Genomic DNA, 27,631 nt, shown 5'->3' with positions numbered 1-27,631 from the left:
AGTAGGAAATAGAAAATATGTCAGAAGTCCTGGTGCAAGATATGGGTGAGTTCAGATAGAGGGAGGTGCGTCCTGATGTATGGAATGTATGTGAGACTGTGGAAGCTGGGTGGAGCAAATAACTTCATTTTGAAGGAAAAGAAAAAGATCAACCGCTTTAGGAAGCTCAGGTAGCGTGAAAAAAGTTCTGTACTTCGTAACTACACCAAAGGTAAACACTAAATAAGGCCTTACGTGATTTTATCACCAATATAAGAAAGAGGAAGGTGTGTGGATTGGAAAGTGTTATGTCATGTAGCAGCCTGAGCACAAAAAGGCTGAACTCCCTGCTGCTCCAGCAGCCATCCTGCTGTGATGCTGGCTGGGGCGGGCAGGGAGACACAGGAAAAACATGAATTGTTTTTACTGCAACAGAACAAAACAAAGGTTCCCTATTTCTTAGGATTGCAAAGAACATACATGTATTCAGGAAGCATTGGACAATATAAATATGTGTTATCAAAGAAGCTAGTGATGTATTGTTAAATAGGCAAAGCTGGAAGGAAATACTCCTTGCAGTGATAAGGTGGCTTATGATTAACAGTTTTAACCACCCCTCTTTGCCTCCCTTTAGTTCAAAAGCATCTTTCCTGTTTCTTTACTAAAAAATACCTTAGCCATTCGATATGTGTTAATTAAAGCTTCACATAAAGTGAATATACTGTCTTATGTGCAGTGCACACTGCATGGATTCTTCAGAATTCTTACAGAAAGTATTTTAGTGAATGGTAGTTGTAAGAAACGCGTTGCTATTGCTTCTGCTCAGCTCCGCACTGGCAGCTGAAGGGCAGCCCGCTACATTTGCAACAGCTTTGTGTTAAAGTCCTGAATCTTCTGTAGCACCTCTCAAATCAGGTTGGTAGTGACAAAAACCGCCAACAACAACAAGAAACCAACACCACCTTAGGTGTTTCTGGCTCCTTAAACCTTAAGAGAAGGACAGTCCGAGTCGTGCCTCAGGAAAACGACAAGTTCCTCCTTCACCCCTTCCCTCATCGCAGCTCCGGCCGTGGTGAAGCCCCGCAGAACGAGCCGCCGCACACCGAACCCGGGCACCTCGGCCTCGGGGAAGCGCTTTGCCGGACCGGAGCTGGCCCGGGGCACAGGGCTCCGCCAGCCCCTTATGGCTCCCGCCGAGCCGGCGCCCAGCAGTCCCAGCATGCCTTGCGGCAGCCTGGCCGCCGCGGGCCGCACCAAGTGGCGCGGAGGCCTCCGGGCGCGGGGAAGGGAGCGGAGGGGCCGTCGGGCGGCTCATGGCCCGCCTGACTGGGAGCGCCTCGCTCCGGTAGCTTCGCTACGGGAATCCCGGCTGCCTCTGCGCCGCCGCTTCCCCTCTTCCGCTTCGGCGTGGAGCGTTCCGCCCCACAGGTGTGCGTTGGAATCGCGAGGGGAGAGCCCACGTAGTGCGGGGCGGGGGACCCGGCAGACGAGGCGTGGCGGCTGCCCTCTCTAGGCGGCAGAGCTGCTGACCGGCTGCTCCCGGAGCGGCTCCTCCTTCCTGCTGGGGGAGTGTCCGTGCTCCCCTCCTGCACCGTCCCGCGCGGCTCCGCGCTCTCCCCCTACCCAGCCCGGTTCTCCCCCTACCTCTCATGGTCCCGCCCGCCCCGGGCTGGCGCCGTGAGGAGGGGGCGGGGCCGCGGCGCGCTCGGGGCTCGGCGCGCTTGAGGCGACGAGGGTCGCGCAGCCGCCGCCTCCTCCCGCTCCCCCAGCCCTCCCCGCGCCCGGGCAGTGTCGCCCGCCGCGGGGGGGATGCCGACGCAGCGGGACAGCAGCGGCAACAGCACGATGTCGGCTCCGGGCGGTGTAGGGGGCGGCTTCGGTGGGGACAGCGCCCACCAGGTCCGGGTGAAAGCCTACTACAAAGGGTGAGTGAAGGCGCGGAGCCCCGGGGACGGGAGGTGGGGCCTGGCCCGGTAGAGCGGCGGCGGCCGGAGTGAGGAGCGGCTTTCGCCTGTGGCAGCCCGGGCCGGAGCGGTGCGGCCGGGCCTGGCGGGGGGCGATGGGGCTGGCGCCGCGCTGCCCGGTACCCCGGGTCTGAAGGAGACTCCTCCGGGCGCTGGGCGGAGCGGCCGCGCTGGGCGGGGATATCCCCTCGAGTGCTGCGGTGGGCTGGGGAGATCCCCGGCTCCCCTCGAGTGCTGCGGTGGGCTGGAGAGATCCCCGGCTCCCCTCCAGACTGAAGCTAAACTGGCTGTCCTGTCAGGGCCCCGTGCCCTGAAGAAGGGGAGGGGGAAACCCCAGGAACCCCCCAGCTAAGCAGCCGTACTGAGGTGCTGCTCTGCACCGGAGGAACGGACAGGACTTGTGAGAAGAGCCTCTCCCGGGTGTGGGTCTCAGCGGGAGCGGTTGCCGGACGCCGCGGTGTCTCTGGCATTCCGGTAAACGAGGTTGAACCTGCGGGGCTCTCTCTGCCCGCTCGCCCTGCTTCCCACACACCCGGGCGCTGGTTCTTCACCTGTTGTCAGTAATAAGTGCATATTCCTTCATAACACTTTACTGGGGGACACATGTTAAAATTCAAACTTAATATGTTCAGGGTCCATCTTTGGTCCTGGTCTCTGCGTGTTACGTGATACTCAGGTCTAAGGGAAGAGGATGTTTGGATGAAAACCTATTTAATCGGTTTTTAGGCTGTTTCCTAGGGACTGAGTGGCTTCTGAGGGAGTCTGTGAATGGTAACTTAAGACGCATCTACTGTCAGTGAAGCTTCTGCTGAAAAAAAATAAAGGCTAGAGGTCTGCACAATGAAAATCTGAATGTTGGTTGTCTAATTCAGTGGCTCTCCAGCAATAGCATACAAGGCAGAAGTGTTCTGCTTCAGGTTCACAACCGTCTATTAAATAGCAACAGTTACAGGACCTGGCTTTTAGAAAGTAGAGTGCAAGGGTTGACAGTGGTTCATTGGGCCATTAAGCTTAAGAGAAGGTGATCTAAGCAGAAAAAAATGTAGGTTGCGTTTTTTGGATTAAGATTGTACACATGATACTCTCGACAGCTTCCTTCCAGTTATCTGTATCAAGTACCAGAAAAGATTTATTACGTTTACGGTATGTACTATCTGATATCTCTAGGTTTATAATTTTAAAGAGAGGTATAGAAACTATGCTGAGCATTTGGTGTTTGCTACTGAGTTTGATTTCTGGTTTGTGTCTGCTTTAGGGCTTTTCTTGGCAAGAGTCTGTGGAAGTACTGTAGAGACTGGCACAATCTGTGGCTTTAAAGAACATGTAAAACACTGTCAGAGTAATAATATGTGAAATTCTAAGCTCTTTGCTTTACAGTCCCTTTAATCCACCATTTCTTAAGGACATGGAGGTGCCCCTGGCTATCAGCTGACAGAAGTGTTCATTTGGTGAGGCAGTGAACTAAAGTGGGAACTGTTCTGGGTTAAAACCATTTATTTTTCTTCTGCTAGGTCAGTTTTAATCTTGATCATTTCCACATGCAATCACATTAATTCTTGCTTTAGCACAAGGAGGCTGTGGTGCAAGAACAGAGAGATGGCAGCTCAGGGTTGTGGGAGTGAGAATGGAAACTGCTGCATTAGACAGGAATGCTGGCTCATGACACTTTAAGTATTAGGTAATAATTTCACACACACTGGAATGTTTCTTCTGAGTCTCATCTACTGACCTTTTATCCTGTTAATGCAGTTATCAGTTTCCTTTAATAATGACACTGAGTCATATGGGGTGTTGGTTAAGCATTGTGAATACCAACAAACTAACAAGCTGAGTGCCTTAGTCATGGTTTGTTTTGAGATCTATCAAATTATTCTCTCTCCTTTCTTACAACAGAAGGTATGAGACCGCTTCTCAGACTAGCACTGTCAAGAAGAGGGTAAAGCTCAGCACTTCACCTGCACTTATGCTGAAATGACTTGAAAGCTTAGGATCTAAATGCTCATACCAAAGGCCACATTTTCCCCTTTTGTCAAATAAACTATCTCAAGATTAGAGCCGGATAAAGGATTTAATGGTAAATAGTGTTCATCAGGAAATGTTAATCTCTGTTTTGTTTTGGTTTTTTTTTAATAGAAGCACTTAAGTGAGTTGTAGAAGTTAATGGGAAAGTCTTGCTAGGAAAGCCTTTTCAACTTCCAGAAGGAGTTTCTGGGTAAAAACCAACCAAACAAAAAACCCAGCAACGCAGAAACACAGATTTGCTCTTGAAACGGTTGGGAATCAGGTAGTCAGGACACTTGCCTGGAGCTGGAGAGGCTGCACTGAGAGCAAAGAGCCCAACCTGAATTCTCAAAGCATCGGAAAAGTCTGGCCTAGAGCCTAATTGCCTTTCTCAGCCGAGACAAAGACTTTAATCAAGAACTCTTTGAAGGGTCTTTGTTTCATTCAACTGTACAATGGTAATTCTTTATCTTAAGTTCATGAAATATGTAAAACTAGGATGGAAAATTTTCCTAAAATGAACTAAGATCATGAGAATAAGAGGATGGGAATTCCCAGAGACTTGGGAATTAGGGCATTAGATTGAGTTTATCCAGATATTTCCTTCTCTCAGGTAAGCCACAGTGATCTTTCCCATAGGGCTGGTTGTTTAAAATGCTGAAAATAATCTTATCTGTTTTAAAGAGTTACTGTAATCTGTTCAGTGCATGTATTAGAGCTGTCCCCTGAGTTCTTAGGAACTGAATTTATTACACCAACTGTTTACGTACATTTTTGTTGATACAGTAACAAAGTGTAGCAGCTTCCAATGTGTGCCACTGAACAGCATCTGTAATTACAACCACTTCAGCTTTCTAAAATTATTCAGAATTTGCCTTTTATCTCATTTGTTGTAGATGCTTCTTTGTCAGTTCAGTACAAGAAGTTATTATATCATTAATACATATGAGGAGGATTGCATTGTAGCAATAGAGAACAGGTAGGAATAATACATTGCTTGTGCACTAGGAATCCTGTAGAGTTAATGCTGTTGATTTTTTAAAAAAAGAAACAAATGAACAAACTTGAACTCTCTTTCTGTCATGATTAGAACTGCTACCTTCTGTTCTTCAGTGCCTGTTTTGCACTGTTTTAACTGTGTAGGCTGTAATGTAGGTTAGACTTTTACTGTAGTAAAAGTCATAGGTTACCAATGCTTTGCCCACCTTCAGTTTGATTTAGTTCAAATAAAGAATAATCCTGACAGGCCCCTCATGATACATGTTAAACTTGCTGCTTTTTCTTAATTTTAATACATTCATGTGAGTGAGAAAAGTGGAGAAAAAAAATGTTAACCTTTATTTCTAAAATCAAAATGCACCTCCATAAATATTTACAGGAAATTAATTTCTTAAGAATTTTTGAGTTCTCACATCCTGTATGTTATTCTTTGTCTTGAGCACTTTCTGATCAATTCTTCAGCTCAATGTCTCTCACTGTCTGTTGAGGATCAAGTTCCACAGAGGAGAGTGTTCAGCTTAAGAAATCTTTGGTTTAAGCATTTAACATTTTCACTCCTTCTTGCAGTGTCAATATTAATTTAATTTTCTGGTGATATATTTTTTGCCAGAAAAACAAATTGTGGGAGCAGGCAGTTTGAGACCTCAGACTTCCACTGGGGAAAGGGACGCTTCAAATTGTTCCGAGTGGCAGGGCCAGCACCTTGCAGTACTGAAACCATACTGGAACAATAGAATTCGCCAGGAGTCTCGTAGGGGTTAATTTCAGTGGACTATAATAAGGAGACATTATCAAAAGCATTAATGATGACTGACCCAGTTCTGTGATAGATATGTGAATATGTAGATATGTGATTATGTATCTGTATATTTCCACATACTTAATACGTGATAGTTATCTCAGGCTACAGATAAACAAATCTACAGCAGTAGTCTCTGTTCATACAGTGGATTGTTCTCACTGAAGTCAAAACTGAAGTGAAAAATGAGATATGGATGGAATTGCATTTAACTGTTGGCATTGGAGTTTTTTGTTTTATTTGTTTTATTTGGTTGGTTGCAGGTGGGGTCTTTTTTGTTAAAGGATGTTATGACTGTTGAATGATCTGCAAAAGAAAATGCAAAAGAAAAGCTGTTTGATCTCAGAGGAAAGGTGGGGAAGATAGTGATGAGGCTCATTGTCTTCTACAGATATTTTAAATCTGTTCTGTATTGTTCCTGTTTATATTTACCATTTCGATTTACTCAGTCTCCATATGGCTTATCTTTTACTGATTCTTACATTTGCAGGGTACTGATTTAGGTAGGCCTTTTGTTAGTATAAATAAAATGATCCTTTATTAATGTTTATGGAAGATACAAATGACAACATTTTAACTGAAAGTAATTCAGGACAAGTACTCTCTTGTTTATTTTTATGTTTCCTACTCTCAGGTCCCTGATTAAGACTTATTATAACAGTACTAAAGTAAATTCTAAAAAATCTGGTGTTTCCGAACTAAGAGCTAATTGACACATCCAAATGTGGTGGTGCAGAGTCTGCTTGAATCAGGTTTTCTTCCAATTCCCCATGTGTGTCATGAAGAGACAAAAAGGATATTATGCCTTAGAATGTCTTTATAACAAACATGTTTATTAAAAGTAGTACGTAAGCTTATCTCCATAAGAAGGAAAGGGCTGTTGTCAAGAACTTTTTTTCCTAACTCTTAGTAGAAAAGAAGTATTTTGTATTTTTTCATGCAAGGCATCAGTCTTTGGTCCATAGCGACTTTCCTTTGTCCTTTAACTTAGTCTACTGCTTTTTGTTTAAAATGCCATATTTATGCTCAGTAAAGTTTAACTTGATGTATTAGCTTTTTCCTAATGAAGTCATCACCAACGTGGTGTTAGGTGCAAGAAGTGTGGAAAACACCATATAATGCAAAGATGTGATAACAGAACCACTCTGAGACCTGTCTCTGTAGAAAATGTCAGTGTCATCAGTGTAGTTATAATGGAAAAATAAAGCTTGTAGAAAGACCTATAGTCTTTCAGTTTCTGTGTTACATAAAGCTGGCCTTACAGCTCTAGGACAAGGGTGATAGATATTGCTTGTAGAACCTTATTCATACTCACATACTTTTTTTTTTTAAAAAATAATATTGCTATTAGCTAGGGTACTCTGAAAGACCCATTAGTGTTTGTTATAATGGAGTTGGTAAGATCTCCAAAATAGATTTAGTAAGTGTCTGATACATGTCCTGTTGGAGATATTAGAGTAGTAATCTGGAGAGCTTGCTTAAATTATGAAATAATTAAACTCTCATTTTGTTTGAAGGACAACTATTTTGCTGGTTGAAGCTAGCAACAAGTAGGAAGTTTGGTTGTTTTTATTTGTTTTTTTTTTTCGGTTGATACCAGCTTTTGCTTTATAAATGCTGAGGGATTCCTGGGCTGTTCAGTACCTCTTAACATTATGACTTTTTCTGTTCACTGTAATAAAGATAAATCTATTTTAAGTGGACTTAAATAATTAATTTTGAAAAACTGCCGAACAGCTTTTACTAATCTTTTTTTAATCTTCAGCTTTTGCTAGAGCATCAGTGATTATTGTCTCTCAGGGTTGTGGTCTGTCATCCAATTCTTCTTGCTTGTCTGACCATCATAGTCATGTAGTCACTGCTGCTTTTAACATGCCCTCTCCAATTACTGACTAGTTCAATCACAAAATAAACTGCAATACTTGAAATACTTGGCTCCGATTTCTCATTGCCCTTCAGAACTTACATTCACTTCGGAATATTTTCTTACACAAAAAGTTATCTGCACTGAAATGTGAATAAATGAAGGGATGGTAAACTTCGGTGAAGTTGCAAAGTAAGCGATGCTTTATTCCCTTCCCTGAAAAACAGGAAATACAGGTTAAGACTTTGCCTCCTAATACAGCCTTGTGGGTTGCTCTTTGGTTGATGCCTGCCTGTCTGTAACCATAACGTGCTGTTAGATCTGCCTCAGTTCACAGAGACAGACGTTGGTGTTGGGTTTGCAGCTTGTGTGTTTTGAGAGAGCATGTGAGGGGAGACCTTTGGATGGGGGAGAACACGGTTTGCCCTGTGGCGTGGGCACAGTTTGGCACTGCAAATGAAGCCCCATCTGTCCCAGGACACTGCACTGTGTGTCAGTACTTAGGTCTAGATATTGTTTTGTCTTGCATTTTGTCTCGTGGAAAGAGGAGGAGCAATTCCTCAACCAAATAATGTAGCAGTTTTCTGACTGCTTTATTGAGATTAGGATAGTGAAATGACTTCAATAACTATTTACTGGAGCCTTTCCCCTAACTAACCTAACTCCGATCATGCTCATAAATCCAGAAGTAGGCTAGCTGTTCTTCTAGCACTGAGAAATTGCTAGTTTGTTGTATTTGTGCTACTGAACTTAAAGGAGCCACAGGCAGTCATGTTTATCACGTGTGTTCCCTGCCACTCCTTAAAGTGGTTCAGGTTCAGTGACTGCAGTATGTTAAGTTACCTTCATTATTCCACTCTGGCCCTGCACAAGACAATTTAAAGACATTTAACTAGCTGCATATGCACACTCCAGTCTGGTAGGCATATTGATGTGAATTTTGACCAGATATAAACTTTGTCTGTTGCTTCAGTTATTTTCTTTTTTTCCCCCATAGCGCTGGTGGCTGGAACCAACTGAAACAAATCCCAGCTAGCTGAGGTTTTATGGGAGGATAGAATCATTTTGGTTGGAAGAGACCCTCAAGATCATAGATTCGTCTTATAGCTCAAATATTGGACTTATATGAGATGTTTGAAGAGTAGCGTTGCAAATAGTTCTCTTTTAGTTCCACCTTCCTCTGAACTGAATCACTGAAATCCTTTGCTTAAAGGGTTGCAACCCTGAGTCACCTGTTCCCCTTTAAGGCCTAGCAAATACCGGGACGATGAGTCAGCATTTTGTTAACATAAACATTTAAAACACCAGGTTAACTAACTCTTAATTATAACAGAAATACACATTCCGCATAACAGTAAAGTAGTAAATTTTAGTTCTAAGTATGTCTCTATCAGCCTTCCCTGTTTTTGTGGTGAAGCATCATGGGTCTCTTTTATTGTTTTTTCCTTAAGGCACATTCAGTATTTGGAATATCCATCCTAATCTGCTAGGAAACCTCTGTAATATTTTTCATTGTTTTTTCATAACCTCCAACTAAATGTTGATTGTGTAGATAAGATGTATACATTCTTACAACATTTGGATATCTAATAACAAAATAGCTGTCACAGAGTAGGCAAAACCAGCAATAGATTGATAATGTTCTTCAAATTTTTTACAATATTTAATTCTTTGGTTTCCACTGGTATAATATATATAATTTCTGTGCGGGATTAATATCTGCTGCAACTCACTTCATAGTTATTTGGGCATTTAAACCTAATTTTTCTTAAGCAGGTACCTGGAAGATTAAATGTCAAGTAGTTGGTAATAAAAGTCACTTGGAGCCTGACTTTGCTATATGAAGAGAACTTATGCACTAATGGTTTACTATCAGTACTTTAATTTTTTTTTAGGGAGTTGCAGCAGGGATGGGTTTTATAGTAGTAGTATATGGAAGGTGTTGCAGCTGATGATCAAATGCTACATATTGCAGTATGATTTCTCAAATAAATTTTTCTCTTGCTCAGGGACATCATGATAACGTATTTTGAACCTTCCATCTCATTTGAGGGACTGTGCAATGAAGTTCGAGACATGTGCTCCTTTGACAACGAACAGCTTTTCACCATGAAATGGATTGATGAAGAAGGTAAATCGATGCTTGGCGCTTGGTCTTTTGACAAATATTTCATCAATATGTTCCTCAGCTGTCCAGTTCTCTTTTCCCTTTAATCTCTTCCTTTCCCTCTGCCTTCATAAGACAAGCTTATAAAACATACTTCATAAGTATGTTTATAGAAATAGTAAATCTGACTCTAAAAATAGTGGTTATCCAGTATCTTTGTAAGCGTATCTTAAAGGAAAGACAGCTGTTTCAAATGACTTAGTGTGGGGTCCTCTGTTGTTTGGGTTGTGTTTTGTTTGTTTTCACTGAATAAATAAATTAAACCTCAGTAATTATCAAAACATGAATTCAATGATAGCATTTATTAGGAAGGGAATGGGGAGTATTCCCTTACGCTGCTGAAGAAGCACACGGTTCCCCTTAGGTCTTATATCTTTGCGTTAAACTAACCTTAAGTGATGCAAATTATAGTATTTATCTACAATATTTTTAGCAAGGTATTAACACATAGGTATTAGTAGAACTCTTTCTGACTATTGAAAGAGAAACTACGTGTCCAAGTAGCTTTTTTCGAAAGTGTAGTAGTAACAACCTTGGCTGAGAACTCGTCATCTCCAGCACTTATATTACCCATGTTAAAGTTTACCTTGAATGAAACAAGTTCAGAATCTGTTCTCCCTTTTCCTCAACATATGTAATCCGTTTCTGAACTGGATGTATACATTAGTAACTTTTTGAAAAGTTTATTTGCAGTTCCTGTTTTCTTTGTGGAATTGGTGTATTCTACACGTAGGTTTTGAGCTACACCAAAGAGGTGTCTGAACTATGAAATAGCTCTTGAGTTATTTTAGCATGCTAAGTACTTGATGCAATATATAAAAGGCCATAATGTGCAGTGATTTGTCGGTAGCGATTAGTATTTGTATGCAGTGATTAGCATAAATGGTGCTTATAGAACTGTTTCCTCCCCTTCTCACAGCTTTCCCATTCAAAATTCAGTGACTCCCAGTTTATTCAGAGCTTAAAGCTAAACACGGACCAAAGCTGATTTTTGGGAGTGTTATATGGGCAGGTGTGTTAAAGACTACGTGGGTTTGGGAATCTGAGCAGGTTTCTGGTTTTTTCCTCTCTTTTTTTTCCTGTCTTTCCTCTCCCCATTCCCAAGTCTTTTACACCAGGCAGATGCACGAAAGTGAACAATATTTATGACCAAAGTTCCGTGCAGAGTTGAACATTTACTTCATAGTAAGTTTGATGGTTTGTTTTATCCTGAGTAGAACAGAGTTCTAACTGAAGATGGACAGTCAGTCGTAGTAATAAGTACCTATCTTTTAAGAGAAACATTTGTAGAAAGTTTTGTGTGGATTCAGTCGTTTACTTGAAGAAACTATTCTGTTTCAATTTCTGCTCTTCAGAGATCGGCTTTAAAAAAGAGGAATTAGACTATTTTTTTTTTTCATGTATTCACATAGGATTCAGTTTCCCCAAGCAATCTGTGTTTGCTTTAATCATTGACTTCCAGTTTAATGTCAGTGGAGAAGTTAATCTGGTGATGAGGAGTGTGCTTAAAAAAAAAAATCCCTGTCTTTATTATGAGTAATTCTTGTATCTACAATGTGTGGCTTCTTGCCAAGACCCCTGCCTCCTCTCCTCCTCTTGTCTCCACCACTTTTTAGTTGAGTTTCTTTCTAGAAACTCATAATTTGCTTTCTTGGAAAATTCCTGTATCACATCCTCTTCACTAAAACTGTAGTTCAGTCTTTAATCGTAGCATAAGGAAATATGTATACAGTGGACAGATACTTGTTATACTACTATCCATGCTTCTTGTAGTAAAAGATAAGTTATTATGGCTAGGCCATCTCTTAGCTAATTCCTGAATAAATTGCTTGATCACTTGTGTGACTAAACTGGATTTACCTAGTCACCATGATTTTTATTTGTCATATTTGAAATGTCTTTTTAGCCTTTGCAAGATGTAGAGCATTGTATATAACTACTTCTGTTTCATAGAGGTAATGGCGCACAAAGGCAGACCTGATTTAGTTGAGTGGAATCGCTTCAAAAATGCTCGGATTCAACTGGAAATTTGACAGAACTTGATCTGATTTTCAGCAAATTTCTATTTTATGTGTATGTGGTCAGTTATCTTACCTCTGTCTTCTGAAATGTCCTGTAGGATGGACGCTGGTCTTATGTTTGTGTTCAGTTTGTTTCTTGCTGTATAATGTATATAGAGTAAATATTTTCCTATGACACTTATCCCAGCTGTCTTTGGGTGGCTGCAAAATTTGTACTACTCATAACTTGTTGAAAGACTACATCTATAAACCTTCTGTTCTTGGTTTGAAACACGGTGTGTGTTCTCAGGAGTCTCCTTCTGCCAAAAGAAAGACAAAACCGTTTGCACAGGTGTCAGAAACAGATGAGGAAAAACTGGTTTGTTGATTCGCGTAGTGACTCTGAATATAGTTGTTGTTCCTCCTCCCCTGTGCTCTGCACAGTGTAAGTTTGTGCAGCAGGTAGGCAGTTTGATGGCCAGATAGGCTAATTGTAGGGGGCAGGTTGTGTTCTGAAAAATGACTAGAGCCAGCTTCAAAGGCTTGTATCGAAGATTATGATATGCAGAAAAGAATAAAGAGAAATGGACAGTTTATAACTAATATTTTAGCAATAGAAAAGAATGAGAAACAAAAGAAATTACCTGGAAAAACTTTAAGGTGAGTTTTAAATGTCCCCTTGCCTGCTGTGTGTGTGGTTCTACTGAAAAGCCTTAGCAACGCCTGAGTTAATTTTGGTATCTTGTAGTACAAAACAAACAAAAGAATAGTTAATAGCTACTAGTTGGCTTTTAAACTATGCTTTTAACTGAAGACTCAAAGCAGCAAAACTTTTGGATTGGATCCAGTTCAGCTGAGATGGAAATTGTTCTGTCTTCCTCCAGTTCACTTACCCACAACCAGTTTACCGCTTAAGGGTGTGGAAAGTAGTATTTACGTTAAAAAGTGGAAATGCTACATGACAGTAGACTTGCCGTGTGGGGTTCTGGCTAGAAAGAGACTCGTTCTGCTCACGTTCTGGACTACGAGCAGGCAGAGATAAATCCCTTATTCTCACGTGGCACATCTTGTGTAGGTGGAGTTGGGAGGAAGTTGAACTAATAATTGGAAGTATTTGCTTTCTTTGGGGCGGTGATGATTCACATTCAGCATTGCTTAAAAAATGTTTCAGTTGTAGTATTATTTTGAGAAGGGTTTCTTATTGTAGGGCATATTTTTTTTTTATAACATTACTAATCTGCGTCGGACACTGAAGAAAATGTTTTATTATATGATTGTTCTTTTCAGTCTTTATAGCAGCTTCCAAAGGCTGACAAACACAGTTAAAATATCAGATGAAGTCTTTTAGGTCAAGAGAAACAGGTAAAGTACAGGCTGTGTGTCCAAAGTAACATGAAACGAGGCTAAAATTTAAGATTGTTGTTGCTCCTGCTTGTAAATACAGCAGATCCTAAACTTTGATCTCCTTTATTCCTCACCCAGCTCTGTCCCCAGGTTTTAAACCTGCCTATATGCCAAAATCTGCCTGATGTTAAGTGTTGTTTAATGACTCTGAAATACGTTTTTTTTAGAAATATAAAGTAGATATATCTACAGAGACCTTAGTCAGTCCTAAACTGTTACTTCTGAAACACACATTTGCTAAAGCAATCTGACGCTGTCTTTTCAGAGGAACTTTAAAATACATACCAAATGCTCATATGATAATTTCTTCCATCTCAAATGGTCAACAAAGCCTGTGATTGTTTTATTTACAACAAAAGAAAACCACGAAAAACAACCACAAACAAAACAACCACCATGCTTTTCTTCCTGCCTTCATGCCCTTTCTTTGAGGGATTTTACTTCAAATAGTGCTATATGAAAATAGTAGCCAAATATCAGAAAGATGGGATGTTTTCACTTAAGTTACATGATTTGTCCAGTATCTTGATTGAGGTTTGAGGAAAGACTAGAGGTCTTCGCAATATTGAAGCAGCTGTGAAAATAGATTTGACTCAGTTCTAATTAAAAAGGAATCTTGGAAGGACTTTAGGTGTGATAACCTGCACCTCCTATACTGAAATGGTGTGTAATCATGCTTGTAGCAGAACAAACCAGTGATGTTTTGTGATTATGATCTGCTTTGCCTCTTGTGCATATCTCATATTTTCATTTTCCCTGAAAGCGTTGAGCATGGCTATATTTTCAGATGCACTCTCTGAACAGTGTTAAAAACAAATACTACTGCACTTCAGAATATTGTTCTGTTTTACTACAATAATTATTATGTGTTAGAACTGACTGTGAGGGAACTGTTGAATGGCGCAGACCTAATTGGAATGGATTTTGTCTTGTTCTGTTTCTACAGGAGATCCGTGTACGGTTTCTTCTCAACTGGAGTTAGAAGAGGCCTTTCGGTTGTATGAGCTAAACAAGGATTCAGAGCTGCTAATTCATGGTATGGTGAAATTTACTCTGTTACTTCTCATGTTGGTACCTGTGAAGAAGTGGAATTTTTATCTTATGTTATCTGTGACTTCTGTGATGTTCCAGCCTTCTCAATTAAAGCCTGTTGTGGCATTCTGTCAAGAGGATGCTGAAGACCATGCACTGCACTTTTTAGCTGTCAGCACCCTGTCCGTGTTCTTTATTAAATTAAGGGAGGAAAAAATACTTTACTGTCAGGTTATTAATGAAAGACAGCCCCTGTCTCTCTCATTTATCCAAAGCACCTTCATATGCTTGGTGGCAATGAATGGTAGATGATATATAGTGCAGTGTTCTACACTTTGCTATTAATAAGTGTTTTAGAGCAGCATCTCTATTAGGAAGAAAAGTTGATGAGCTCCATTTGTGATACCAGATGAGTCAAAAGTTTGGCTTTTCTAAAATTAAGTACTGTAGACTGGTTTTGAACTTAATAACATTGTGCCCCTGTTTGATGTGTAATTGTTCCATTTTAATTTTTCGGGGTTATAGGCCTATTTTAGTAGCTTCTGCAGTACATTTTTCTTACTGTTTGTAAGTCTTTACAAGTAGAAGATAGATTTCAGTTTAACAGAGATTATAGCAGAAGAGCAGAGGATCATTGTGAAGTGTGTTAGAGGGTGTGTTACACTACAGTGTCTTAACACGGTCATTCTCTAAAAGGATGCAGAAATCTAGTTCACCATCAGCTCATTTGGAAGGAAGAGACAGCTTTTCAGCTTCCCACAAAAACTTTAAAAGTGGAAGAAGAATGTAATCGGTCTCTGTATATAATTCTCTATTTTAGTATATATTACTTGAGTATGCTTTTTGATCTGACCTCTATCCATTTATTTTTGTGTTTGATAAGCTTCTGATTAAACCAGCGCCAGGACTATCTCCCTCCCCTTGTACTTGTCTCTGACAGTTATTGAAGCTAAATAAACTGAAAAAAATAGCTAATACAGATGAGATCATACATTTATGTTTATAGTAAAGGTTTCCAAATACTGACTGTGATGATTGGTCACGTGAGAAACAAGAAAATGCTTTTCTAGTTACTTTCTTTAGGAAATAACTTTGTTCTACTTTTGGCTTGTATTTCTCATGTATATCACTGTTATGTCCAGTGAAAGGGTTTTGTAGCAGCTTTGCAGCTCACCTGCAAGGTTTTGGTAAAATGCAGTCTGTGCTGTTTTCCTAAATGGCTGAATGCCTTTCGGAAGTGTTGCATTGAACACAACATTTTATTTTTTGTCTGAAGTAAAAATTAATCAGAAGTTAATGTTTTTCTTGCAGTATTTCCTTGTGTACCAGAACGCCCCGGCATGCCTTGCCCAGGAGAAGATAGTAAGTAGGCATTTTAGTTAGGAAGCACAGAAAATCAGGAATTCAGACTTCCTGTTTTAGAATAGTTTGATATTCTATGGTTTGGCACCCTACAATTATGAATATTAATAATGCAGATCTCTACAAATGAAATATTTTAAAGTAATATAAAGTCTTGCTAAACTTAAATGTTCCACTTCTGAGTCATTGTTAATAAGCATTTCACATTCCTGTTAACTATCCATGTCACTCTGCTTTCCTTGCTTTTGCCTCTTCTTTGTGACAGTTTTTTATCCTATTCCCGTCTTTTTGGTAGCTGCCAGATTGCTGGCGGACTAATGTGAGCAAAGGCTTGTAACCAATGGTAATGACTTGTCGTATCACCATTTAGAGATCTGTGGTTAATTAATTTTAAATTATATTTAGGTACTATCTGGAGTATTCTCCGAAAACCTCTGTTAGCTGATGTACTAAACATTAAGACAGAGGGAAAATTACCTCTTTAAAGTCTTATAAAAGAGCATGTGTATGTTGTGCACACAGACATCTGTCAGCTTGATATCAAAGTCCCTGACAAATGTAAACATGCATGCTTACAAGTTAGATTTGGCAGTGTGGGCGATGCTGCTTTTCTGAAAAAATGGGGTTGTGGACTGAATCAGAAATAGATTAGCAACTCGGTGTAGTTTTGTATATTCTAATTTTCACTTTTGGTTGACATGCCTCTAGTAATAAAAATAAAAAACCTCAAACACACAGTGGCAGCTGTGGATCTAAAACACTGGAGGATTTGCACAAGCAATGTTACCAATCAGGGCATGTTCCCAAGACTGACCTCTTTCCTCCTCTCCCTTCCCCACAGCTCCTCCCCAGGTTTAGGTAAGGTAGGTGCATACTGTGCACACTAGTGTTTGTATTGTTTGGGCAGTTTTCCTTCTCTTGACTTTTTACTTTGCGAAAGCAGAGTTAACTTCGAATTGATCGGGATATTCTACTTCAAATTTTCTCCAAAACTTAGAAAATGAAAAATATACTTGGAGCATTACTCTGTGTTTCTGTAAGATGCAGGAGTGAAACTTTACTCTGCAAATCACTCTACACAGAAACGCCCATGAGAAGATGATGTAGTTCTGTGTTTATATTTTTATGGATATAATCATATGTTTTTCCTCTTAGAATCCATTTATCGCCGAGGCGCCCGCCGGTGGCGAAAGCTCTATTGTGCAAATGGTCACACTTTCCAAGCCAAACGATTTAACAGGGTGAGATTCTTGTCGGGTACTTAAAACCATGATACAGGGATGTCTTACTTTCATAATAATAATGTCATTGCCTTCAAAAATTATAAGGTAGTTTTATTCTTATTTTTGTTACTTGTCTATAGTACATAGACTTTTTGTAACCCTGTAGTTTCAGGAAATTTATTCATTATTAAATTATAAGGAACTTAAAACAGAAAAAAAATATATTGGTTGCAATTCACTTTACATATACTCTGAAATCGTGATACCAATTATATAAATGCTCCTGTGTTCCCAGAGGGCAAACTTGAACACTGCCATTAGATGACTGTGAACTGAAAGTACATTTTCAGTTCTTTAAGTTCTGGGAGTAAAAATTATTCACAGACTTTTTCATGACTTTTAAACAAAAAATCTGAGATATTTCTCCAAGCAGCCTGCTTATGATGGCACGCAATGGCCAAATGCAGTCAGCTGAGGACCAAGAAGGGTATCTGCTGCATTTAGAAAAAACAAGAGTAACAAAACAAACCAAAAATATTTTAATAAGCCAGGTTCCTTGACAGCTTCCATAATCTTCCCTTGTTTTCTAAGCTTAATGTATTGTGTGCTTAATGCTTGAGATTGTCTCCACTAAACTTCATCTTGAACATCCTTCACATCTAACTTCTGCCCTTTTAATTTTTTTTAACCTCTTTCTGGTCAAAGGCTGTCAAGGCACCAGAGTTCAATCACTTTCCGCTCTTGTAGGCACCCTGTTTTCATGATTCTTTTAAGTTGTTTTGGGAATATACTTCAGTGAGTGGTGATCCTCCCATTTCCTGTTATCTGGTGGTTTAATGTGTTGGAGTGTTTGCTTCCTCTGTACAAATGTGAGGACTTCCCTGAGACGCTTTGCAAATTAGCTCAGTCACAGCAGCCTGCTGACTCAGCTGTGATGCTTTTGACCTGGAGTTGTGTTGTGTCTCTGGCTGTGGCAGAAGAGGCTCTCTGTGCCTGCACATTTCCGTGTGAATGCAGACTTTCTGTGTGGCAGTTGCTGCTTCGTGTTCAGTGGTAGTTTTTGAGCTCCTCTGTACCATATCTCCCTGTTTGTCTTTAAAGTTTTCAGAGAGATTCTTGGTATAGTGTTAGGTTCAGTAGGGATCTCTCGGATTTCCTGTCCTGTGTTTTTTGTTAGTGAAAATGTGGCTGAATAGTTTTTATTGTCTAGTTTTGCTCTTTAATTGGTTTTGTTGATTTGTCATTCTAGAGAGCTCATTGTGCCATCTGCACTGACCGAATATGGGGCCTGGGTCGCCAGGGATATAAATGCATCAATTGCAAACTCCTCGTTCACAAGAAGTGTCACAAACTTGTCAATAGAGAATGTGGTCGTCATACACTGCAACCAGTAAGTAACACTTATCTCAAAAGTTGCCTTTAAAAAACAACCAACCACTCAAACTAAAAAAAGCCCATTTTATACTAGTGGTTTTCAAAGTATAGTCTGTGAATAATCACAGTAGATGAAACATCATTCTTCATAGGTACTGTGACGCTTTGCAAGTAAGTTTGGGAATGAGCAGAATGGCAGTTTAGTGGCAAGACGGGAGTCTGAGTTTCACATCTGCTGTTTTTTCCTGTATCAGATATAAACATTTAAGTGATATTTATCTCATCCTTCACAGTGTTGTTACATGGTGTGTATTTATGTATGTGTATGTATGTATGTATATATATATATATATATATATATATATATATTTATACACACACACACACACAATTTTACATCTTGAAGTACAGGTAAAACAAATTATCTTAAACATCTGTTAGCTTATTAGACTGTTTCTCATTTACAGAAAAGGAAGATGAAGTGCAGAAGTTTTGAGTTTTCTCCCACAAAATTCAATCATTATTATTTATAAGTCCCCAGAAAAGTTTAGGTTAGTACTGCTCCTGGTTTGATATGAAAAGCAGACAGCTACAAGTCTACATTTTGTGAATTCATTTGACTAATGTGTGTAGTGCTGAAGTACTTGAGCTTTCCTGTCTTATTTCTCATCTGCTATACTTGGGCAGTTGGTTCCAAAAATTCTGTTCATATTTGCAGGAACCAATAATGCCTATGGATCCATCATCAGTGCATCCAGATAATGTGGAATCAGGTACGACCAGTAATTTTTTCTTTAAATCATTTTAAGTTGCTGAAACATGAACTTTGTGGTTTAAAATGAAACAGAATAACTTTAAGTAAATTATTTTAAAAGCCTTTCTTTACTTTTTTTCATAGAACAAGAAAAACAAGACAGCTTCTTAATGCTAAGGGGGACATAAATATAAAAATTGCTCAGTTTTCCATGTCTTATCAGTTTAAGAAACTTGCCTAAAAAGGAAGAATTTAGGCTCTCAGTTACATTTTTTCCATCAGTAAGTTGTGTACTGTAAATGCTCTGATGAAACAAACAAAAAAATCCCTTAATGGAATTAGCAGAGTTTCTACCTGCTCAGTAGCCAAACAGGTTGATTCTTGTAGCAGTCAGAGTGATGGTCCTAACATTTGAATTTGCATATAGACAATGATCAGTTTAAAACCCAAACCACTGTTTGCACAAGATTCTTTGTGTGTGGAGTTAAGATTAATCTAAATATCATTACAGGGTTTTATATTAACCATACCTGTTTGTTAACGCAATATTGCAAAATAATTATTCTGATGGTTTAATTTAAAAAAAAGAAGGCAAAACCCAACAGTTTGAATACTTGACATAGATGCAATTAAATTGTTTATCTCTCTGAGCTCTTATGTGTAGAAATTTTAAGGCAAAAAAACCCCAAAACCTCATGTCACATCAGTCTAATAATTTTTATTGCACCTCTAGTGATTCCGTACAATCCCTCAAGTCATGAGAGCTTGGACCATGTTGGTGAAGAAAAAGAGGTGAAGTATCTTAACTATGCTGTGTTCAGAGATCTAAAAGCCTATCTGTTTTTCAGTTTCAAGATTTTAGTAATTTAATTTGTCACAAACTGAAAACTATTAATAGTCCGTCAATCACATTTGGGTTGCTTGCTCAGGTATATAAATGTCTGCCTTGCAAGCTGTTTTATTTTGAACCCTGAGCTGAGATGTGCTTTGATTTACCAAGTATTCCAAACTCCTCCAGTTTCATTTATTTCTTATCTGCCAAGTCTGCTCTGCCTCCATTCTCATCACATTCCTTTCCAGGGCAGTGCAGTTTTAAGAATAACAAGTATTAATTGAATTACTTGTTTATATTAATTTTGCTGCTCTATTTGAAATGCTAACTGTTGCAGTTGTTAAAATTGGCAAGTCTGCTTACTAATTTCAAAGTATCTTTATCAATAGGCAATGAGCATTAGAGAAAGTGGCAAGGCTTCCTCTAGTCTGGGTCTTCAGGATTTTGATTTGCTCCGAGTTATAGGAAGAGGCAGTTATGCTAAAGTCCTGCTTGTTCGATTGAAGAAAACTGAACGCATTTACGCAATGAAAGTGGTGAAGAAAGAGCTCGTCAATGATGATGAGGTAGGCGACCTTTTTATTGATAAATCATGGCAGCTCTTCCAAAGGGCTTCAGTATCTACCACAAAGTGGGAGCCAGGCTTCTGGGTCTGCAGTGCTAATAGGAAATTACACATGCAGTTTCTTATACATATTATACTATAGAAGGTTCACAAGATAGATAACCAATTTTGAGGTCTTCATTGACAAACCGGTAGCTCACAGCTGCCCTGCCTGTGCCTCATGGCCCCTGACAGTGTCTTTTGTGATCAGCACTGTCTGCAGTAGTACACCTGCAGAATTCAACTTAAGCCTGGTTTGCTTCCTTGTTTTGGAGCACTATTCAGTATTTCTCTTATTATGCTGGCTTGCTGGGCTGAAAAAGAAATGGGTGGAATCTGGTTTTCTTATGGTCAAGTTTGGCTTTCTTGTCACAAAGGAGAACTCACAATGTTATTTGAATTGTTCTTTAAACCAGAACTTCATCTTAACAATTTGTTTGTAGCTTATACACCTCTTGTGGCTAAAGATTGCCCTTGTGTTTCTTAAGGCTACTCTGAAGAGACTCGAGTGACTGCAATTTTCTGTGCAAGAGCTTTTGCGTGTATTTTTCAGTCTGCCATTGATTTCTTCTGTGTTTCTTGATGCTACTTTACATTTGTCTGCACCATGTTATCCTTTATAGATGTGTCTTTTTTCATTCCCAAATGTAGTTGAACAATGAGGCTGAATGTATGAGACACTCGAGACTCAAATTAGGATGCTAAATTGTCTTACTTTACATTGGAGAACTATATAATATTTTCTTTCAAGTAAAACGAGGATGGCAAAACACTTTAATATATTTCTGCTAATTGTCATTTAATATTTGACTGAAGAAGTGCAACAGTCCTTTTCTAAATGTCACTTTCCTTAAATAAATAGGATATTGATTGGGTTCAGACAGAGAAACACGTCTTTGAACAGGCTTCAAATCATCCCTTTCTTGTTGGACTACACTCTTGCTTCCAGACAGAAAGCAGGTAAAGATTATAACATTATAAGAAGATAGTTTTATTAAAAAAATATTTCATACTGTTAGTCACCTCAAAGGCCTGTTTAAAGCATTAAGTGTTAGGTAGGTGGTGAAAGTCAATGTACTGTAAATCACTGCAGCATTTTATGAGCTAAAGGCCATCTTCATCATCAAAGCTTTTCAGATTGTGATGATGCAAAAGAATGTAAAGTACTGGTAGGTATGATGGGAAGGATTCTGGACAAGAAGAGGTACAGCTAGCAGAAAAAAGCCTTCAGAAAATTAGGTAGAAACTAGAATGGGAAAGTTAAAAAAAAAAAGCTTATCGAGAGAGAAGTATTAAAAATGAGGACATTGATCTCAAACTTGCATGAACCCTCTGAAGATGAGTCTCTGATCAAGACCCAGGAAATAGTACCTGAATTTTAAAAAGGAAAACAGAGCAAGAGATAAAGATTATTATTTTCCTGCGTGTTTATATATAGAAGACATTGCAGTAGATTAATAAATTACAATATATACAGTAATAATATTCAGTATATATAAAATGTAGTTATTGTATTTTGAAACAATTTCCTTGCTGTTTGAAAAGGTGACAAGCTAGTGGAGGGAAGTGAGAAGAAAGAGTATTTGTAATATACTACTAGTATTAACAGCAAAGAAATGAGATGAAAGGAATCAGGGAGGAAAATGAGAAAAAAGAATTCTGGTTTCTGTGTAGAAACTGACATGAATCTATTTAGTAATGACAAGCAGTAGCTGTAATGGATTAGGGATGCAGGAAGGATTACTTACTTTCCTTTAGGAATAAAAGAATTATCTAGAAAAATGTTGTGTGCTTGATTTTTAACTTAGGAAACCTACTGAAAGAGAGGGAAAATGGTGAAACCAGCCATATTACCAGAGAGATGGGAGGAGTTGAATTGACATTGCTCAATAACAGACCTGTAACATCTCAAATCTTTGTAACAAACTCCTGTGTGTTTCAGGTTATTTTTTGTTATAGAGTATGTAAATGGAGGTGATCTAATGTTTCATATGCAGAGACAGAGAAAGCTGCCAGAGGAACATGCCAGGTATGTCTAATTTCAGATTTCTCACATCAGAACCATTGGTTTTGTGTCACAGTGCAGAGATTATGATGATGAGCTAGCGAATCCTCTCCAGATGTTAAGGATTTAAGGAATGTGAAACTGCATCCTCACTTTAATGCTTCAAGCTACCATATTTTTGTTTCAAGGTGGAAATAGGTGTTGTTTGTATTAGCATTACCCTAGATTACTTCAGTCTGATTCTCATTTTTTCTCTAGAAAAACACTTTGGTGGTGTGGTTGTTTTTTGTGGTGTTTTTGTTTTTAACTGTTTCTCCTACAACAACCACTACCAGCTGTCCAGGCAAATGCTGAGTGCTTGCTGCATATGCTACATCTCAGATGGTGAGATGAAAGGGATTATTTCAGTAGACGTTAATATTAATTAAAAACAATCTTGAAGTGACTGTGGATAGAAATGTTTGTGTGATTATAAACAATTTATCAATTTTTCTGGTGAAAAAGAACAGAATACATGGAATTATATCTAGAAAAGTATCATACTACCGAGACTGTGTTATTGTGGTTTGGGTTTTATTACTTGAGTAATCAATATCTCTTTCTGCACCAGGTTTTATTCTGCTGAAATCAGTCTAGCGTTGAACTATTTACATGAACGAGGGATAATCTACAGAGATTTAAAACTGGATAATGTGCTACTAGATTCTGAAGGGCATATTAAACTCACAGATTATGGCATGTGCAAGGTAAGATCTAGCTCCTTGGTAAACAGTAAAATCAACAATTAAGAGATTTCGTAAATTAAAAGATGCAGAGACTTGAAAATGTGGAATATCAAGGTATTAATTTATATACAGTGTGGATAGGCTGCATACTCATTTCACTTATACGAATGGATGGAAAGAAAAAGAAATGCCAAAATGCACAGACAATGTATATTGTTTCTTTTATTGTTTATGTTTTTATAAAGCTGATGTGTCAACTTGACTGGGCTGAAGCAGTCAGGATAGCTTGATTTCAAAAAGAACAAGGGGCTGAAATGTATCAGTCACACTGGTTCCCATTTGGATTCTGTGACACTTTCTGTTGTCTCTGGAAAAACTTTGTTGCTACAAAGACACTGGAGCACAAGTTTGACTTTGCCATGGAATTGCCATTATGCTAATCACTTAGAACTATTTTAAATGTTATAATTTTGGCTAAGCAACTGAAAAGCATAAAATAACACAGGTTGGAAAGGACCTCAGGAAGCCTAATCCACCCTCCTGTTCAAAGCAGGATAAGCTGTAAGACCAGGCCAGGTTATTATGGGCTTTACTTGGTTTGGTTCCTCAGAAATTCCATAGTTGAAGACTGCACAAATTCTTTGAGTAACCTACCCCAAAATCTGCATCCTGTGCTCTTCTCTGAAAAGCTTGTATCTGTCCATGGCAACTCCCCAGTTACATAAGCTGTTCCACTGTGCCTCAGTGTATTCAGGACACTTGACTCAAAATTCAGTTCTTTGCAGAGGGGGGAGTGTGGGATCTTTGGCTAACTGTCAAGTATTTTCTTTCTCCTTTTTCTTAAAGGAGGGCCTGAGGCCTGGTGACACAACAAGCACGTTCTGTGGGACTCCAAATTATATTGCACCTGAAATTCTCCGGGGAGAGGATTATGGTAAATTGAATTTTTCACTGCTGCCATATAGCTTTCACCTTGTCTATTACTTCTTACTCAAGTTGTTTAGCAGTAGAAAGTATAAATCTCCCTTAGACATGTAATCAATCTTAATTCAACATCCTGTCTGAAAAAGTAAATCAAGCTTTCAAAAGAAGGGCAGAAAACATCAGTCTGACCAAGTGAGATACTTTGTCTTCCTCATTTTAAATTCTTTCTATCGGTCTAGCAGAATAGCTTGAGTCTCCCAAATTTATTATTGTTTCTAAATATTTTAGATACTACTAATGATATACTTGCAGTCTTGAATTGTGTTTGGTTTTGGAGCTTTACATTTGACAGCAATGGTAGCGTTAGAAATAAATGCATTGCAAAGGGCCTAGGTAGTAGACATCCTTTTCACAAATCTTAGTTTTAAAGATGAAATTGTCTATGCAATTGCTTCTTCAGGAAGTCCACAAGGTTCCTGAAGCAAGAGACCTAAGAGTATAGAATGCTTGCTGTGTAGGTTTCCTATTACTTACCCATTCCTCCTAAGCTTCCAATACTGTGCCAAGCAGGTCTTTGATCTGTTTTCTTCCCTTACAATTGTAAGAAGTTCTACAATTAGTTCCTATTTAACAAAAAAGAAAAAATCTACCACCTTATTTTAATTGGATGTCTCTTTCAGACTGTCTTCATGTCTTCCTTCCTTATCACAAACTTCCTAAGCCAACCAGACTGTATCAGTCCCACCCTAGCTACTGGAATTTTTTTCCTTGAGCAGTGAATAGTAGAATGGATATGTTCAGGTCCATAAATGACTGTCTTCTTGCTATAAAGAATCCCATACTTCCTCCTTGTCCTTATCCATCACCCTGGATAATGCACCATTGGTTGGTAATTACTAGGTTTAAATATTATCTAAACCTTTGTTAAGGTCCTAACACCAACCTTTAAACTTGTTGTGTTTTGTTTTTCTTTGTACAGCATTCTCTCTTTTTATGCACATAATGAACCAAGTGATGTCTAGTGCAGTTGTTACCCCCCCCTTTATTCAGATAATCAGAAAGACTGGCAGTACTCAATTTTTTTAATTAATTATTTCTTCTCAAAACATCTCTGTCTTTATCCCCCAAAGTGTTGGTATTTTTGCTCCGAAATATCTGCAGTGGTGTTTTCTCCTGTGAATTCTAGGCTTCAGTGTAGACTGGTGGGCACTTGGTGTACTTATGTTTGAAATGATGGCGGGCCGGTCACCATTTGATATAGTTGGGAGTTCTGACAACCCTGATCAGAACACAGAAGATTATCTTTTCCAAGGTATGTACCATGAGTGCTTTGTTTTTACTTACCTTTAATCTGACTTTACAGATACAAAGGCTGATATGAACAACTTTTTCTTGCAGTAATCTTGGAAAAACAGATCCGAATTCCCCGATCCCTTTCTGTTAAAGCAGCAGGTGTTCTAAAGAGTTTCCTCAATAAGGTAAGAGCTAAAGGGGGTTATTTAAGACTTCTCAAGAACAGTTTTTGTTTGTTTTTTAAACCTGTTCACTAACTGATGTGTGACAAACAGTATTAATGCCTATTTCAAACAGTAAATTGGAACAGTTTCCAAAATAAGCAATGCTAACTTAGTTTTTTCAGCGTCACTTCTAACTCCAGTGTTTCATTTCTCATGGAATCTGTGACATTTGTACTTCAATTGTTTGTAGGCCATGGCACCTATTTAGAAATATTTTCTTCCTTGCACAGGATCCAAAGGAACGGTTAGGCTGCCATCCTCAAACTGGATTTGCAGATATCCAGGGGCATCCGTTCTTTCGCAATGTTGATTGGGATCTGGTATGTGAATGCTCACTGCCGTGGCTTATTCACTTTGCATACAGTGATGGCTTAACAACTTCTTTTGAGCATGAAAGATGATGTAAAAACTTCAAAAACCTTGAGCTCTTAACCATAATGACAATACAGAATCTTTTCGCCCTTTTATACAAAGTACGGTAGATTAATAGAATGATTGTAGCAAGTATACAAAACAAACTGAATGGTAATTTCCAGCTTCGTTTAAAAATAATTCAACAGGTCGTAACTCATTCTTGGTGTCACTAAGTGCATTTATTCTTAGATGGAGCAAAAGCAAGTGGTGCCTCCATTTAAACCAAATATATCTGGAGAATTTGGTCTGGATAACTTTGATTCCCAATTCACCAATGAACCTGTGCAGCTCACTCCAGACGATGAGTAAGTAATGCAGAATTTAAGAAGTTCTGATAAGTCAGTGGAATTGTAAAACTTCATTTAATAGCTGTAGTTTTAGTATTTTCGGTATCCATAAAGTAGTAAATAACATTTTCTTGTGTTAGTTTGGAGAAATTTTTTGTGTGTCCTCCTGGTAGACTTGGTATGTCTGGATTAAGTATTATACTCTGGCATCATGTAAAAATTAACAGTGGGAAAGTTGCAATAAAGAATCAGGGAAAGGGGAATAAGTGTTATTTTACAAGTTTCAGAGGTATCATCTGCAAGAAATGAATGTGTGAAGGAAAAAGACTTGTTTTATCAAGTGGTTTATTTTTGCATTACTTTAAGCTATGATATTTCTAGAATGTTGTGTTTAGCTTGAATTTATCTTGTGTATTCTGAACAAGAGAAGATGCTTTGTTTAGCTTGTTTGTGTATTTTAAATTGTTAGTAGTCAAGTGAGATTGTCCTGGCTGAAAAGCCTTGATAAAATGCATAACGCGTTTGATTTTTGGTAGTGGATTTGTGGTTCCTTGCTCCTGAGGGGCCCCGAATCGAGATGAGAAGGGAAGGACCTTTCTAGTTTGACTGAGCCACCGCTGTTCACATTTTAGGAATTTTGGGGAGGGGCGGTTGTATAATGCTCATGTAGTATGTAAATACAAACAGTGAATATTAAATGTTACCTGTGCTACCTTAGTTAGGTCTGAGATCCAAGTTCCTTCTTTATCCCTTTGTAAATGCATAATGTACAAATAAAGTTTAGAAAAGTTGCTGATGCAGGTGCAGTTGATTAAAAAAAAAAAAGTGGTAAATGCAATTCATTGTACCAGTCTTAAATTTTAAGACAAGCTGTCAGTTAATATTGTTATCTTTTCAGTTTTGCTGAACTAATGCCTGTTTTTTTAAATCTTAATAGTGATATTGTGAAGAAGATTGACCAGTCTGAATTTGAAGGCTTTGAATACATAAATCCTCTTTTGATGTCAGCTGAGGAATGTGTCTGAATTCTCCATTTCTGGACTGTGCCAATTGTTACTCTGTTTCTGCACGGATAAACATCTCTTCATTTGGATGCACTTGCATAAAATGAGTAACTGAACATGTTGCCCTTGCCACCTAGTGCGAATTACTCAACTAATTTTCTGTTTGTATTGTCATCCAGGACTGTTGTTACGCTGAACCTTTTGCTGCCAGATTTAAAACTTTAAACTTTCCAACAGTTTTGCCAAACTTTAATTTTAATATAGAAGTTGGTCTGCGGGGCTCCTGACTGAACAAGGGGGTCTGGCTGTATAACCTGCCAGTACAGCGTTCTGATAAAGGAAAGTTCTCTTATTTCTCTAAGAATAAAAGTTGCGTTAGGGGATGTAACAAAATATA

The 27,631-nt window shown here is 38.8% G+C and overlaps 1 protein-coding gene across 2 annotated transcripts; it reads left to right on the top strand.

Moving 5' to 3' along the window:
• Positions 1 to 1,788: 1,788 nt before the first annotated feature.
• On the top strand, positions 1,789 to 27,255 carry PRKCI (protein kinase C iota; the record flags this gene model as incomplete). Of its 2 annotated transcripts, XM_080349409.1 has the most annotated exons (18): positions 1,789 to 1,904; positions 9,616 to 9,737; positions 14,124 to 14,213; positions 15,521 to 15,571; positions 16,727 to 16,812; positions 18,044 to 18,184; positions 18,887 to 18,941; positions 19,656 to 19,714; positions 20,144 to 20,320; positions 21,221 to 21,318; positions 22,301 to 22,387; positions 22,974 to 23,109; positions 23,935 to 24,022; positions 25,199 to 25,324; positions 25,411 to 25,490; positions 25,760 to 25,849; positions 26,133 to 26,248; positions 27,168 to 27,255. In XM_080349409.1, 18 exons carry the CDS (start codon positions 1,789 to 1,791, stop codon positions 27,253 to 27,255), a joined length of 1,806 nt encoding a protein of 601 aa, XP_080205535.1. The 2 variants fall into 2 exon arrangements, with proteins under 2 accessions (XP_080205535.1, XP_080205536.1); XM_080349410.1 differs by lacking the exons at positions 1,789 to 1,904; positions 16,727 to 16,812 and having other exon boundaries at positions 9,702 to 9,737.
• Between the last annotated feature and the right edge of the window lie 376 nt (positions 27,256 to 27,631).

The sequence above is a fragment of the Nesoenas mayeri genome, assembly GCF_963082525.1.
Source record: "Nesoenas mayeri genome assembly, chromosome: 9".
Taxonomy (NCBI): Eukaryota; Metazoa; Chordata; class Aves; order Columbiformes; family Columbidae; genus Nesoenas; species Nesoenas mayeri.
The sequence above is the reverse complement of the archived record's forward strand: the minus strand, read 5'-3'. Positions and strand labels throughout refer to the sequence as shown.